This window comes from Halichoerus grypus, chromosome 11 (assembly GCF_964656455.1).
Source record: "Halichoerus grypus chromosome 11, mHalGry1.hap1.1, whole genome shotgun sequence".
Classification (NCBI taxonomy): Eukaryota; Metazoa; Chordata; class Mammalia; order Carnivora; family Phocidae; genus Halichoerus; species Halichoerus grypus.
In genome coordinates this window covers 9,736,905-9,753,169 of record NC_135722.1, presented here as the reverse complement: position 1 = coordinate 9,753,169, position 16,265 = coordinate 9,736,905, and the positions used below count along the sequence as shown (strand labels likewise).

The 16,265-nt window shown below is 63.0% G+C and overlaps 2 protein-coding genes across 20 annotated transcripts in view; both read left to right on the top strand.

Moving 5' to 3' along the window:
- DAGLA (diacylglycerol lipase alpha) overlaps positions 1-9,212 on the top strand; it is a 62,312-nt gene extending 53,100 nt beyond the window's left edge. For all 12 annotated transcript variants that reach the window (XM_078057915.1, XM_078057917.1, XM_078057918.1 and 9 more), the window contains 7 exons: positions 403-545; positions 871-939; positions 1,258-1,330; positions 2,573-2,769; positions 3,472-3,601; positions 4,107-4,291; positions 5,671-9,212. In XM_078057915.1, the coding sequence (XP_077914041.1) occupies positions 403-545; positions 871-939; positions 1,258-1,330; positions 2,573-2,769; positions 3,472-3,601; positions 4,107-4,291; positions 5,671-6,619 (1,746 nt within the window). In that variant the 3' untranslated portion in view covers positions 6,620-9,212. The remainder of the gene's footprint in view (positions 1-402; positions 546-870; positions 940-1,257; positions 1,331-2,572; positions 2,770-3,471; positions 3,602-4,106; positions 4,292-5,670) is intronic.
- Positions 9,213-14,148: 4,936 nt separating this feature from the next.
- The window catches only part of MYRF (myelin regulatory factor), a 31,900-nt gene continuing 29,783 nt past the window's right edge, over positions 14,149-16,265 (top strand). For all 8 annotated transcript variants that reach the window (XM_078057913.1, XM_078057909.1, XM_078057912.1 and 5 more), the window contains exon 1: positions 14,149-14,298. In XM_078057913.1, coding sequence (XP_077914039.1) covers positions 14,253-14,298 — 46 coding nt within the window. In that variant the 5' untranslated portion in view covers positions 14,149-14,252. The remainder of the gene's footprint in view (positions 14,299-16,265) is intronic.

The window sequence follows — 16,265 nt, the reverse complement described above, 5'->3', positions numbered from 1 at the left end:
AGCTGGGGCACAGAAACAGGGGCAGCTGAACCAATGATTATTCTAGAAGATAATCTCCGTAGAATGTACACTATTACAGTAGAGTATAATCACCATATAGAAAGGTCTTCCATGCGTATAGATACAGCGTCTAGGAGGGAGTAAGCCTCTCCCGGAAAATCAGGAGGGGCTTCTCCAAGGAGGTACTCTGAACAAGGTTTTGAAAGGTGAGTAGGAGTTTATTAGGAGAGTCTCCCCAGGAAGTTGCTCTGTGCGAGTCTAGCTTGGCTCTTCCGCTGCCCCAGTGACCACGCAGCACAGACCCCGTGTCAGGACTCGGGGAAGACCCCTCTGCCTGCCCGGTATCAGCTATAGTCCAGACAATCCGTGGGGCAGGGCTCTCAGACTTCTCCTGGTTTTCAGGGCCGAGGAACGAAACACTACGGCCTGATTGTGGTGGGCCACTCCCTGGGGGCAGGCACCGCGGCCATCCTCTCCTTCCTGCTGCGCCCCCAGTACCCCACCCTCAAGTGCTTTGCCTACTCCCCACCAGGAGGCCTGCTGAGGTGAGCAGCCCGGGCCTGAGCTGCCTGGGGTTGATGGGGGCTAAAGGCCTGGGAGCTGGCCTGGGCAGGCTGCCTTCTGGTCACATGGGGGCCTGGGAATGGCCTGGTAAGTGGAGGGAGGGGTGCTCTGTCAAATGCCAGGCAGACCCCAGGATCTGCGCCCCGCAAAGCCTCACGGGCAGGAAAGGTGCGACCAGGAGCAGGCAGCCCAGCCTGGCACCTGTGAGCTCCCCAGAGGGCCTTGAACCAAAACACGAACCCCAGGAATGCTGGAGCAGGGCCCCCTCACCACCCCTGCCTTAGCAACCCCTGGCTTCCTTTGCAGCGAGGACGCCATGGAGTACTCCAAGGAATTTGTGACGGCCGTGGTTCTGGGCAAAGATCTTGTCCCCAGGCGAGTTGCAAGTCACAAGTCGCTCCCTCTCACCACCATCCTGGCCAGCCATTCCTGCCTCCTTGGGGCCTCTCCCTCAGATTCCCATCTCCCCAGGGAATCCCAGAGCCCCCAGAGTCCCCAGAGCGAGAGGACAGGTGGCCCCACCCTGCCTGAGCTGCGGACTCACCCCTGCCCACCCATCCCACTCCATGATACCGACGGCGTGGTCTTCTCCTTTCTGTGGCTGCCGTGGGCCTGCCCCTCTGCCCCCACACGCCACACCCCTCCCAGTCCCTGGCCCGGCCAGGCTGACACCCGGCTTGCTTCCTTCCCCAGGATCGGCCTCTCCCAGCTGGAAGGCTTCCGCAGACAGCTCCTAGACGTCCTACAGCGAAGCACCAAGCCCAAAGTGAGTCCCCCGCCCCTCAACCCACTTGGGCATGCTGGGCTTGCACAAAGCACAAGAGAGCCCAGCCATGTGAGGCCAGGCTCGATGTGGCTGATGTCACGGGAACCCCGGGCCATCAAACTCTCAGCACCTCCACACTCATCTTGTCTCCCCTATGGCCTGTCCTTGTACAGAGGGGGGAACCGAGGCCCAGAGTGGGTAAGGGACTTGCTTTTGCTCACACAAGCTGTCAGGACTGGGACCAAGGGCTCCTGAGTGCCAGCCCTGTCACCCAGAGCTGCCTAAAGTCAGGAAAAAGCAGGCCCAAGGCTCAAACTCGAAGTGCTTCGAGTTCGTGACAGGAAGGCCTCTGCCGAGCCCGCTGCGGTTCCCCAGACTCCACGAGTCCTGATGCCACCGCCGGAGGGGGTCTGGGTGCAGTTTGTTCTGATGCTCCGCTGGGGCTAAGGAGAGGCTCAGCCCTGCCTCATCCCTTATCAGGTCTCCGAGCACACGGGGGGCTCTTCCTGTGCCAAGCCGGCCTCAGCGTGCCAGGCGGGCGTGGGTGCCGTGGCCAGGTACCCCGAGGCAGGCAGGAAGGGGCCAACCTGGACCAGCATGTCTTCTCTGACCCCCGGCCCCACCCCACTCATCATCTCCGCCCAGTTTGGACTGTTCCCAGCCTTGGTGCCCATGACCTTCTGGCAGGCAGGGCCCTGGGCCAGGCACCAGGTGGCAGGGGTGGGCAGGGCAGCAAAGCCTTAGGGGGCCATGTCTGCCTGCAGGAGCCCGGTTCTGGGAGGCAGAACTGCTCCTATCAGACCCAGGCCTGCGCGCTCGTCAGGCCCGGGAGGTGGGTGGCTGGGGGCCAACCCAGACGTGGCCAGGCCTCGTAGACGCAGCTGGACTGAACTTCGGGGTCTGCTCTGTCTCTGATGTGGGACATGACCCAGAACAAGTCCCTTCCTTTGCTGGGCTGTTTCCCCATCCTCTAGATAAGGAGTTGACTGGTCTTCCAGCCCCTTTTTAGCCCTGAAATTCAACACTGTCATGTCATCTGTCCTTGGCATCTTTTTGGCCATTGTGGCCACCATATGCCTCAGCCACTGCTTCTTCAGGTGGGCACTGTTTTTCCCTCTGCCCCATGGCCATCCCAGCTCCCACCTGTCACCCCTGAGCCCCCTTCTGAGGCCTCTCCTGCCGCTGCCCACCAGCCAGCCCTGGTCAGCTCTGTCCCCATCTCCCCCCCCCGACCCTGCACAGTGGCGAATTATCGTGGGGGCCACCAAATGTATCCCCAAGTCGGAGCTGCCTGAGGAGGTCGAGGTGGCCACCCTCGCCAACACACGGCTCTGGACCCACCCCAGCGACCTGACCATCGCCCTGTCTGCCAGCACCCCTCTCTACCCACCCGGCCGCATCATCCACGTGGTCCACAACCACCCAGCAGAGCAGTGCTGGTAGGTGCCGCCTGCGGCCCTGGGTCAGCTGGGAGGCAGCAGTGGCCAGGGGCGTGGGGGACGGGGCTGGCCTTGCTTAGCCGCCCCCTGGGACTGTGGGCAGAGGCGGGGAGAGGATTGCCCAGGACACTCATGGCAGGGTTGCCCTATCCTCGGGTCGTGGAAGTAGAACAAAAGACCAGAGCAGGACCCCAGGCTCCTCTCTGGACAGTCCCAGCCTTTGTTCCCAGTGCCAGGCCTTCCCTGGTGTCCCCCAGGGTAGCTCTGCCCACTTACGGTGCATTTAAAAGTGGATGCCCTGGGGGGTCACCCTGAGGCCCTGGCCAGCTCCCACCTCAGTTGTGTGGCATCCTCTCTGGAATTAGTGGGCAGCAGTTGTGAGCAGGGGTGGGGCGGGGTGGGAGAGATGAGTGGGCCAGCAGTACGTAGACTTCTCCCACTTCGGGCTCTTTCAGAGGGTGGGGCCTGAACCCTCTGTCCCAGTGACAAAAGGCTTGTGAGCCGGGCCTTGCCCAGGCCACGAGCAGGTAGTAGGCTATGTAGGGACTGTGGCTTAGGCCCATTTGGCATCAACGTTCCTGGCCGGGGGAGGGGGAGGGTAAGGGCTTCTGGTGAGGCCGGAGCAGGGAGCCCAGGGCCCTGGGGGCCGGAGCCAGGCTGCCACCCACCCTCAGCTTCCCCCCGGCCCCTATGCCCCCCCAGCTGCTGTGAGCAGGAGGAGCCCACGTACTTTGCCATCTGGGGCGACAACAAGGCCTTCAACGAAGTGATCATCTCGCCGGCCATGCTGCATGAGCACCTCCCCTATGTGGTCATGGAGGGGCTCAACAAGGTGAGCCCCCGGGGCAGCCTGGGCAGTGACGCTTCATCAGAGCCCTGCAGTGCCCTGTTGGCCGGGTCTCCGTCCCCGTAGGACAGGCAAGGGTGCGGACGCTCAGAGAAGTGAGCCAGAACTCGCCTTTTGGTCCCCACACCTCTGCTGTCCACATCGCTATGTGGGCCCCATGGCGGGGAGGGGTCTGGGAGTCTCCCAGGGACCTGGCCCGTGACAGATGCACAGCCGAGCAGGGGCACCCTCAGCCATCACCTGGCCACGGAAAGGCTAACCATAGGGAAGGAGAACACCAGCTTGGTCCATCTGCAGGGCAAGGCATGATTGCAGGGCGAGTCCCAGGCCGTCCTGGTGGAGCAGGGACCTGGGCTGGAGGTGGGGGGCAGGAGTGGGGCCCAGCCGACCCCATGAGGCTCTGGCCTGAGAGGCTTGGCCTGCTGCCCCGCCCCCACATGTGATTGTCACCACTCCACCACCGCCACCAGCTTGCCCGACCTGTCCCCAGGTGCTGGAGAACTACAACAAGGGGAAGACGGCCCTGCTCTCCGCTGCTAAGGTCATGGTGAGCCCCACTGAGGTGGACCTGACTCCCGAGCTCATCTTCCAACAGCAGCCGCTGCCAACGGGGCCACCCGTGCCCGCTGGCCTTGCCCTGGAGCTGCCCGCCGCGGACCACCGAAATAGCGTCAGGTGAGTCCTGCCCGGGCAGCCCCATCCCGCCGCGGGGAGGGGGGAGGGGGTGCGAGCGGCGCCACAGGTGCGTTCCGAGCATGAATGCCTGTGCGCGTGCGTATCCCGTGCACGCGCTGGGCCTCCGGGTGTTCACGAAGCTCTGCACAGCGGCGCAGAGGGCTTGAACTTGCCCCTGTGCCCAGGATCTCCTGGCCTGCTCCCCGGGCCCCCTAGCCTGCCATCACCGAAGCCCACGTGGCATGGTGGTCACCTAGGGATGCACGGACCCGGGGCCACAAGCACATAGATTCACTCAGAGCCGTTTAGCCCACACAGATGGGTACCGTGCGCTTACATACACGCACACAAGTGTACTCGTGGTGCCGCTTACACGCGCATGCACGTACGTGCTCACAAGCAGTAGCTCTGGGTGCACGGAGAGCCCCACACAGACATACTCACGTACAGGATGGACAACAAGACAGAGGCCGAGCCACACGCACAGAAGGGCTGCAAGAATGGGCCCCCATGCACGTGAGTGTATGAATGCACGTGTGCCCAGACACACGGACGCGTGCAGACACCTGGTGTGCACGCTGCACACGTCACAGGGCCTCGCGTGCCTGCCCCCGGTCCCGCATACACTCAGTATTCACACACACTCTTACAGGGGTTGGCTCTGAAAGGGTGGCTCCTTTGGTGGCGGGGGGAATCTTCCTGCCTCTCTGGGACCCTTCCGGGGCAGGTCACAGATTTGGCCAGGAGGCTGCTCCGAAGGGTGGTCGCCACTTCCAGGCCCTTGGTGGGGACACCTGGACACCTCTCCCCACCATTTGTGCATTTCCCGTGGCCGCTGCATTGACCACGTCTGCTCGGAGGAGCTGCTGGGCCCCCTCTCCCCCCCACCCCCGCCTCTCTCCTGTCCGTCCAGCAGAGGGTCTAACCCATGGCAGAGAGGGGAGGAACCACAGTGTGTGATCCCGGCCGCCGCCGCCCCCCATGCAGAAGGGGCACTGGCCCTGAGGGTGCGAGAGAACCAGTGGGGGCAGCTCTGGGCAGTGCTCTCTCCCTTTCTCCCTCCCCCTCCCCGCTCTCCCCTCCCACCCTTGCCTCATGAGTGACTGGGGCAGCACTCCGGGCACCCCAGGGCTCCCAGCAGGGCCTTAGGCCTTCAGTGCCCCCACCCACAGCATCAGCCCCTTTTGTCTTCTGTCTTGGGTTCTTGTGAGTTGTTTTTTCAAAATAAGCCTCCCTGCCCCACACTGTTGAGCAACCGCTAAATTAACTCTTCCCTCCTCCCTTCCCCAAGTTCCCTGCAGCCCAGGAGGGGGAGTCCCCCCCACCCCGGTGTCCCTGCCCCTCCTGAGTCTCGCGCCCCCCTGCCCTGCCCTCTGTAGGAGCAAGTGCCAGTCTGAGATGAGCCTGGAGGGCTTTTCGGAGGGGCGGCTGCTGACGCCAGCGGCGGCGGCCCGCCAGGACCCCGTGGAGCTGCTGCTGCTGTCCACCCAGGAGCGGTTGGCGGCCGAGCTGCAGGCCCGGCGGGCGCCCCTGGCCACCATGGAGAGCCTGTCCGACACTGAGTCCCTGTACAGCTTCGACTCCCGCCGCTCGTCGGGCTTCCGCAGCATCCGCGGCTCGCCCAGCCTCCACGCCGTGCTGGAGCGGGACGAGGGCCACCTCTTCTACATCGACCCCGCCATCCCCGAGGAGAACCCGTCCCTGAGCTCGCGCACCGAGCTGCTGGGGGCCGACAGCCTGTCCAAGCACTCCCAGGACACGCAGCCCCTGGAGGCGGCCCTGGGCAGCGGGGGTGTCACCCCCGAGCGGCCCCCCAGTGCGGCGGCCACCGAGGACGAGGAGGAGGGTGGCGGCGGAGGCGGGGCGGCCCCCGGGGGGGAGCTGGCCCTGCACAACGGGCGCCTGGGGGACTCGCCCAGCCCTCAGGTGCTGGAGTTCGCAGAGTTCATCGACAGCCTCTTCAACCTCGACAGTAAGAGCAGCTCCTTCCAGGACCTCTACTGCATGGTGGTGCCCGAGAGCCCCACCAGCGACTATGCCGAGGGCCCCAAGTCCCCCAGCCAGCAAGAGATCCTGCTCCGCGCCCAGTTTGAGCCCAACCTGGTGCCCAAGCCCCCGAGGCTCTTCGCCGGCTCAGCGGACCCCTCCTCGGGCATCTCACTCTCGCCCTCCTTCCCGCTCAGCTCCTCGGGCGAGCTCATGGACCTGACACCCACGGGTCTCAGCAGCCAGGAGTGCCTGGCAGTGGACAAGATCCGGACTTCTACCCCCACCGGCCACGGGGCCAGCCCCACCAAGCAGGACGACCTGGTCATCTCGGCGCGCTAGCACCCCAGGAGTGACTGCCGGCTGAGGCCCGGGCGGGGGGGGGAGGGGGGAGCAGGTGGTCCCTCGGGCTCCTGGTGGCTGCCCCCAGGGCCAGGCCGCTTTGAGGAGAGCCCCCCCCCAGGGGCCAGTTTAGCCTCAGGCATGGGGCACTGCTGCTGAGCTGGGGGTCCGCAGCCCTACCTCAGCTTAGGGCCACCGGGCGGGCCGGGATCCAGGTCCTCTAGATGGGGGAGGAGTGTGGAGCAGGGAGGAGCCTGGGGCAGCCTGTCAGGTGGGCAGGGCAGCACTCCGCCTTCTCAGCCTCACTGTGCTCCACAGGACGGGCCGTGGGCCTGGCGACTCCCCATCACTGCCCTCCGGCTGCTCTCCCGGGGCCGAGATGGAGAGCAGCTCTCTCCCTACATACTCACATCTGTGGTCCAGGCTGGCATCTGCCCTGGCCACCCCCCAGATCTGGTGCCTGCTGGCCAGCCCCCTGGGGTGACCCCACACCAAGATGGCCCGCAGTGCTGTGTATGTTTACAGATGCTGCTGGGCTGGGCTCAGGATGTTTCCTGGGCTTGCAAGCACCCGCACACACACCCTGCCCTATCATGGGTTCCGAGCAGGGAGGGGAGGGGGCCCATCTCCACAGAGCCCAAGGCAGCCACGGGGCCTGGAGGGGGCCTGGAGGGGCCTGGAGGAGAGTGGGGTCGAGACTACCCCTTCTCTGCTTGGTGCCCCTCATGATGATCCCTCTGGCAACCGGTCCGAGGCACCTTGGCCTGCCCCATCTGCCCATTACTTCCCGGCTTGCCTTCTACCCCCAGGGATCCTGGCCACTCAAAGGGCAGAAGTCACAGGTGTGACCACCCCTGGCTGCAGGGTCAGTGCCCTGGGAAGAAGGAGGACACCCAAATGCCCCTTCCTTTGAGGGCCCCATGTAACCCCTTTATATCACCTCGCCCCCACGCCTAGGCAGCCTCAGGCCCTGGGATCTGAAACCAAACACGCCTCCGCTCCTCTCAGCTCCCCCTCCTCACTGGCCTGAGCTCTGTCCTAGCAGCAGGGCTTTCTTCCTCCCACCCCCCATCCTCAATGTCCTGTTGGCAGTTAGTGGAGCCAGGAGTGGTGTATTGTGGGACCTGGCTACAAGGGGAGCAGGAGGGCCAGGGGCTCTGGGGCCTTCCCCGTTTAGCTGGAGGCCTCCAGAGCCCACGCTTGAGGGGTTCCTTCCCTGCTGGGTTGGGGAAGCAAGGGGGAGTCGGAGAACGCCCCCTCCGCCCCCGCCCCGGGGAAGCTGGCTGGGGAAGGTTGTGCATGCTGGCGTGGGGCGAGTCTGTGCATGTGCATGAGTGTGTGCCGCTCCTGAGGAAGGGGCTGCTGGGGCTCGCACCCCACCCGACCCGCCCTGCCTGCTTGCTGCCCCTCCCAGCCCGCCGAGAAACTAGACTAGGATGGGGGCCTGTGCAGCGGGGGTGCATAGGACGAGCTCAGTTTCAGATGTCGCCATCCCCCGTGTCCTTCCTGTTGCTCTGACCCCGGGTCTGGAAAACTGGTGTGTGCCCAGGCGCTGATCGCCCGCTTGTGCCTTCGTCTTGGAGGCAGACCCCCCCATGCTGGCCCTTCCACGGCCTCTCCGGGGCTGCTAGACTCCCCTGACCAAGAAATCCCGCGCCAATCTCATGATCACTGGTATCCGGGGCCTGTGTCCTGACCTCCGGCCCACGCAGGGACTGGCCCGGATGCTGCTCTGGGACCCCTGCCCACCCTGACAGATGGAGACAGAGAGCGGGGAGCTGGGCCTCCCTCCCTCTCTGACACCCACCCCCCCAACAAGACTCCAGGATGCCCCTGCTGAGGGGCCCACTGCTGGCAGAGCCTGGGCCCAGCAGAAGCAAGATGGAATCAGCAGCTCTTAGAGTTTAAAAAAAACAAATCGTAAATCAGAGTAAAGTTCCAACAAGCACCTCAGCCAATTGCTGGGCGAGACTTGGTGTCTGGCCTTTTAATTCTTCCTCTGCCAGGGTGGGCCCTGGGACCTCTAAGGGGGCGTGGTACCCACCCATGCCCAGGACTGAGCCATCAGGGACAGACTCCCCACCCCCAAGGCTGCAGCCGCGCAGGGTTACAGACTTGGGGCTGGGGCAGGCTCGGACTCAGCCCTGGATGCCCCAGGGTCAGCCCGCCCCGAACCCGCCCCTGCCCCCCATATCCCTGAAGGAATGGGCCTGCTGCGCATCTCTCCCTTCCTCCCCACACCACACTTTGGGGGGTCTGAGCCACCCCCCTCAGCCCAGCTAGGCTCAGACCCACCCCCACTCGCTCCCCCAGACCGCAGCACAAACTCTCCCAGCCGTGAGCTGGCCTGTTCCCCCAGGGGCCCGGGTGACCCCCATATGCAATCGGTAGCGAGCAGCTGGGCCCCAGAGACACTCATGCACTGTCCGTGCCATTCGCCCACGACTTTTTGTACTTACTGTATGAAAGATCCAAACTAATATTGCTGTAAAAAGGAGAGACAAATTAATATAGCTTATTCTATAAATATATCTGTATATAAAGGTTTCTGTATATTGTATAGAGCTGTGTATAAACTGGATGTAGAAGCACACTGCCTTGAGTGACCTCTCTTCCCAGCAGGGGGTGATGGGCTGGGGGGCCCCCCGCGGCTGAGGTCAGTGCGGGGGGGTCCTCTGAGCCTGGCTCGCGCTGCTGTCGATGCCCTGGTCTAGGACCACACTTAAGAGTCACAGTGAGGGACCAGAAGACCCTCAGAGCCCCACACGAATGGGGGCAGTCCCTTGTTGAGCCCTGCCCCTGTGAAAGATGTACGGGGTTGGGGGGGGTGGAATCCACGTTCATGACCTCCTCAGGGCCTTGAAAGACGGGACTTGTCAGCCGCTTTTCTCCTCCCTGAAGGGTCTGGGGCGCAGAGAGGGTAAGTAAGCTGCCCAAGACCACAGAGCCAGCATGTGGGGTACCAGGCTGGTCTGACAGTTCCCACCCCTTCCCAATACCCAATACTGAGAACTAGAGCAGAGGGGGAAGGACTCCACTAAAACCCCCCAGCAGGGTAGCACTGAAATGTGAGGGCCACTGGAAACCTTTGCTGAGTGCTTCTTTAGGAGGGTGCAGAATAGCTGGCCAGGCCCAGCCAGGACACCCCAGGGTCCCCAGCGCATGCAGGCTCCAGGACCGTGAGGCCTGGGAGGCGGCTGGCTGCAGGCCTTGGGTGAGCCGGCAGTTTGTTGGGCCTCCTGGAGCCCCAGGCCCGGCCTGCCCCCTCCCCGCGCAGCAGGTGGCGCTGTTCCTCCAGCCAGTCCCAGGGTGCCTGCAGAGTGGGCCCAGGCACTGAGCCAGCCAAGCTTTGACCTGACCTTGACCTTCCCCTTCCGCACACTGCCCACCCTCTCACCACCCCCAAGTCCGGAGGGACCCTACTTGGTGGAGTCTGGGGGAAGGTGACAGACCAGTGCCTGGCTTCACCCCCAGCCTCTTTGAACAGAAGAGGCTCCATGAGGGCAAAGACCTGCTTAAGGTGACTCAGGCTGTGGGGACAGATGTAAGACCGGAATCCGGGCCTCCTAGCTGAGGACTCTGGCCTCCACCCTCATTTTATGGTTTTCCGAGGTTCTTCCTCAGAAACTCAGTCTCACTGAGTTTGCAAACTGTCCTGTCCGATTAGTGGAACAGAAGCAGAAGAAACCTGGGGCCAGAGAGGCGCTGTGACTTGCCCAAGGTCACACAGTCAGACTGTGTGGGGAAGGGCTCTCACGAGGGGCAGTTCCAGGAAGGGCTGGAGCAGCGCTGTGCCTCCCATCCCCACGCAGGCCCTGTGGACGGCCCTGTCCACCTCAGCTGGGAGGGAGGTGGGAGGGAGGTCGTTCTGCAGGGCTCCCCCTGCCCCTCTCACCCCAGTCCGGGGAAGCCCGCACCCCCAGCCTCACTGACGCTGGGCTCCCACTCACCACCCCTTGGGCCTTCCTCCCTTCCTCTGCAAAGGGGGGCAGGTGCCAGGGCTGTATGAGCCCATGGGGGGTCGGCAGTCCCGCAGCAGGGAGGCCTGGCCCTCTGGCTAGCTGATGAGCCCCACCCTCTCCTGGCCTGGCCACCAGCCTGGTACTCTGTTCCTCCAGTCACCCTCAGTCCCTTCCTCCCTCTCCCCAGCGCCGCCTCCCGCTGGCCCTGCTGTCACTCACCGGCCAGAGCTGAGCACCAGGAACTGTCCTGGAATAGAAGAAAGCAGGATTTATCGATCACTTCCCTGACATTCTACCTGCTCAGAGAGGCGGGAATAATAGGCTGATTTACAGATGAGTCCTCCAAGGACCCGAGGGCAGGCCCTGGGGGATGGCTGAGATGACCACAGGAACAGCTGTGTCTGCAGGACCAGGAATGACATGTCGGTTGCTCACTCATTAGGGCTTGGTGGGGACGGGGTACAGATGGGGCCCCTCTCTGTGGATGGCTCCCTCATAGTCCTGGTTATGCAGGGTTCCCTTGGGCTCCCTCACCAGCCCTCGCTGTCATCGCCCTGTCCCAGACAGGCTTGGGTCCCAACTTCATTATGGGCTTTAGGGGTGGCAGCATCAGCTTCTGGCTGAGCCCCGGAGTCTGGGATGGTAGCCACTCCTCTCCTCCAGCCCACAGATGGGAAGCCCCGGGCCAGTTGCTCCTTTGCTCAGTGGCCTAGGGGAATCAGGGCAGATGGTAGGGCCAGAACCCCCTTAGCCAGGCCAGCTCCCACAGGATGAACCGGAAGCCCCATCCCACCCCATCCAAGTTCAAGGCCACCCCAGAGGCTTAATGATCCAACTTGAGGAGTTGGGGTGTTGGGGACAAAATATGCACATCCCACTCCTTTGATGACCCATACAAGGACAATGCTTAGCTCATCACGATGGCCCTCAGACGGTGGACATTTCAGCACCATGTGGAATATGGTGGAAAGACCTGTGGGTAGGTGGAGGCTTAGGAAGGAGCTAGTTTTCCAGCTGGTCCCGGGCAACTCCTAAAATAAATTCATTTAAAAAAAAATCACATGGCGTAGGCGGGTGTCTACTTTGTCCGCCGGCCGGCCTGACCGGGTGGGGGAGGGGACAGAGCAGAGAATAACAATTGTCTTAAGGGAGGCTGCGGAGGGCGAAAAAAACCTCTGGGGTGTATCAGCTGGAAAAGAATAGGCGTCTCAGTGTGGCCCTCTCCCCCCTTCTCAGCCCGGCCCCTGCGGGGGGAGCACCGGCAGCACACACAGCTGGGGCCTCCAGCAAAATCCCATTCTATATATCTGGGAGCAACGGCTCGGAGAGCGGCCCCCGGAGGGACAGAACCTCATTGTGAGGCGCCCGCCGGCCTGGGCGCCCCCTCCCCCAGCCCCAGAACTGTCGTGGCATTGACCCTCCTCGGTGGGCCACCACGGGCCTGCTGACTGGGCCACATCTGGGGCTCAGGCACCGGCCGCCCCTCCCCCACAGCTGGCCGCTCAGGAAGGGGAGGGCTGCCTGGGTGGGAGCAGCCTCGCCGGCTCTCACCCCCAGGCCCACTGAGCAGCCCGGCTCGCCCCCCACGCTCCTCTGGGGGACCACTGGCGGGCAGCGTGGCACGTTCTTGGCTGGCGGGGCTGCGATCTCGGTCGGCCGGTGGTCCTCCCGCCCCTCCCGCCCCTCCGGGCCTCGCGGTCTCAGTCCCAGTTCCATCATCTGTCAAACAGTGGCCGGGTGGGATCAGTTTTCCAGCTCTGACTTGCTGTATCGGAGGATCCCGAGCGGCTGTGAGCAGCACCACTCCGTAGTGAGATGATTTGCTGGGTCCCAGATTCCAGAATGCTCTGCTTCCAAAGTTTCAGAGATCTAGGATTCTGCGGTGTGAAGATGCTATTGTCCATCCATTCCACGTCTATTTACTGAGAACGTACTGCGTCCCAGCTAGTGTTCTTGGTGTTGAAGCTGCGGCAATGACCAAGCCGGAAAAATCTCTTACCCTCACAGAGCTTCCAATCTAGAGCGAGAAGGATAATCACAAAGACTAAGTAAAAATCTTTTATGTGGTGAGAAAGAAGGGCAGGTAGGGGGACTTGCTTCAGGTAGGGTGGTCGGAGAGGTGATGAGTGAGAAGGAACCAGTCATGCGGGGTCAAGCATTGTAGACAGATGGAACCGCATGTGGCAGACATGTGGCGCCTGGCATGTTCGAGGGAGGGCAAGGAGGCCTTGGGGGCTGTGACTTCGTGAGCAATGAAGAGAAAAGGAGGAGCTGAGGTCAGTGGTACGGGCAGGGGCAGATCACAGAAGGCCTCAGAAACCAGGACAAGAGGATTAGATATTGAACACGATGGGAAACTACTGGTTTTCGAAAAGGAATGACATGATCTGATTGACATTTAAAAAGAGTGATTTGAGGGGCGCCTGGGTGGTTCAGCTGGTTAAGCATCTGCCTTCGGCTCAGGTCATGATCTCAGGGTCCTGGGATCGAGTTCCGCATCGGGCTCCCTGCTCAGCGGGGAGTCTGCTTCTCCCTTTCTCTCTGCCCCTCCCCTTCAGCTCGTGCTTTCTCTCTCTCAAATAAATAAAATCTTAAAAAAAAAAAAAAGAGTGATTTGGGAGGTTCTAGAGGCCATCACTGAGGACAGACGCAGTGCCGTTGGGCAAAACAGAGACGAGGAGGCGCTGCCGAGATGGAGACAGAGGGACGGGGATGGTGGGTTTCTCCTGGGCACACTAGGACGGCAGGTAGAACCTGTGGGCCGCACACTACCACACAGGGAGACAGTAACCGAGAGGCTGCCTTTCCAGGTCAGCCGGGATCTGGCTCTGAATGCGGCTTGGACCCCAATTACCTTGAAAGCCTCAGACCTGGGCCGTCCAATACTGCAGCCGCACATGGCTATTTGCGCTTGAGCTACTGAAAATTAAATAAAATTGAAAAGTCAGTTCCTCAGCCTCACCGGCCACATTTCCGGTGCTCGATAGCCACGTGTGGCTAGTGGGTGCCCTACTGGATCTCCCAGTCACCCAGAGAACATTCTGGTCACCAGGGAAAGTTCTACGGGACAGCGCTCCCTCCGACAGGACTGCTCATCACTGAGCCTGAGCCCGGGTCCTCCTCTGCAAAATGCACACAGTAGTGTGTCCTCGGTGGGACACCTGCCGGGGTTAGATGAGGTAACACCGTAAAGTCCTCAGTGCGAGTGTCCCTTCACCAGGCGTGGGTGCTACTCTTGCTGAAGGTGGGGGGGCAGGGGAGGAAATGGGGGGTGTCTTCTGAGGTTTGGCCCGAGAAGCTAAGATTCAGAAGCCTGCTACCCCCTCGTGCCCAAGGGGAGGGCGAGGACTGCGGGGGGACGCCCCCCCCCCCCCGGGGGAAGTCACCCCGCGCCCAGCGCCGCCTGGAGGGGCCGCGCGTCCCGCCCGCCGCGGGGCTGCAGCGCGGGCCGGGCCGGCAGGGGGCGCCGGGCGCGGCGGGCGGGGCGCGGGGCGCGGGGGGCGGGCGGGGGGCCGGGCCAGGGCCGCGCGAGGGGCGAGCGCGCCGGCGGGCCGGGCGGGACCGTAGCGGGAGCCGAGCCGGGACTGTCGCGCGGGCCGCGCCGGCGATGCCGCGCCCCCGGGCCGGGCTGTAGCGGGGCCGCGGCGGAGCGCGCGCCGGGCAGGCCGGACATGGAGGTGGTGGACGAGACGGAGGCGCTGCAGCGCTTCTTCGAAGGTGAGGGACCGCGGGCCGGCCGGGAGCGCGGCGGGGTGGGGGTGGGGGGTTGAGGGGGAGGGCAGCGACCCCCCCTTCGTGCTGGGAACCCCCAGCCGATCTCCCCGGACACCGGGACCCCCAACTCTGCTTCGACCACGCTGGGACTCCCCAGAACGCTTCCTCTGGGCCGGGGTGGGGGGGCCCCTCCGGGCTGGCAGCAGGCTGCCCGGCTGGCTCCCAGGGCTGGGAGTCTCCTGGAGGTTACTGCCCACCTCTACCAAAGTTGGGCACCCCCTCCCGGTCCCCCCAGCACACAACTTCCTTGGAGCTGTGTCCCCTCCCATGCTTGGTCCTTCTTCATGCCTTCCAGGACCTGCAGTCCCCTCTAAAGTCTGACACCTCCCACCCCTAGTGCACTTCTCGAGTTTGGGGACCCTCCGCTGTGCTTCCCTGGAACCTCATACAGACCCAGACTTCCGGACCCACTTTGAGGCCCGGACCCCAGCATGCCTTCTAGGATCTTCCATGCCTCTTAGGCTGGCACCCCAGCCCTCCAGCATGCCTTCCAGAGGTCAGGCCCCCTGCCTAGAGACTCAGGCCCGTGTGTCCTTTTCAGGTGGACACCCTACCCCCGGCCTGACTCCTAGGAGCTGAGACCTCCCCACTGTGCTTCCCTGAGACTAGGACCCCCTTCAAGACTGTCACCCACCTTCTGCAAAGTGCTCCCTCCCCCAAGGCTGAAATTCCCCTCGAAGCAGCTACTCCTCCCTTACTCAGGGCTTGGAACCCCTCCCCAGCATTCCTCCATGGGCTGGATTCCCCCCCACCCTGAAAGGCTTTCCCTGGGCTAGAACCTTCTTGAAGTCGGCATCCCTGCTGCCAGCCACCTCCGCACTCTGAGACCCTCCCAAAGTGGTGAACTGCATCCTGCCAGCCCTCTGAGGCTCCTCGGGGCTGTTCCACCCACACCTGTCCCTGGAGCTATGCCCCCTCTGATTGTTGCCCCCCACCCCTGGAGTGACCTCACCCCCTCACCTCGACCCTGAGAGGACCCTGCCCAGGGTGGGGATCTAGACATCTACACACAATCTACGATGTTTTCTTCTACCCCTGCCCCCACCCCCCAACACACCCTCTGTGGTTTTGGAGGTCTGCTCCTACATCTACCCAGACCCCCCTCCCCTTTTCCTGGGTAGCCTCTGCCCCTCCTCCAGGTCTTTCCCCCTCCTCCAGGGTGCTGGACGCTGGAGGAATGGGACAGAGTGTGGGAAGGGGGGGCAGAGGTGCAGGCAGACATCTCCCAGCCCACTCGGCTTCTCAGACCCTCACTGGAACATCTCGCCAGCCCCTCTGGCCCCTCCTGTGCTCCTCTCCACCAACCTGGGTAGTCAAGCCTCTGTCCCCACCCTCTGTCCCCAGCCCCTAAGCCCACAGCCTACTCCTCAGCGTGAACCTGCCCCTAGGGATGGGGCGGTCCGCGGGGCACCACTGTGCTGGGGATGTTGGGCTACAGGGCGGTGGATCACGGCCCAAGTTTCAAGCCTAGCACCCAGATACCTTTGGAGTCCGGGAGGGAGAGAGGAAGGCTTTCCTTTGCCTCAGTGTCTCCGTTTCCGTGACTTGGGAGAGGGGGCAGCCTTTGTCCACTCCTGCTTGCTGCATAGGTAAGGGCATCTCCTAGCCTCAGGCCTCCTCACTTCAGGATTCTGGACACCCCGGCAGACCCAGACCCCAAGAAATCAGGCTTGGACTAGATTAAATGGTTGATCCTGAGGTAGTTGGGCCATTTGAGGGTCCTAGGCAGTCCCCCCATCTGTCCCAGGGGCTGTGGTTCTCCCTAGACACTGTTCATCCTTTATGAACCCTCAAGGGGCCTTATGGGGGCTGGGGGCCCCTGGGGAGGAGGGAAAGGGTACTGTTTTGGGGGTGCCCTGAGCCCACTAGATACCAAGGACGGCCAGGCCTCCTTGATTCCTGCAGATGTC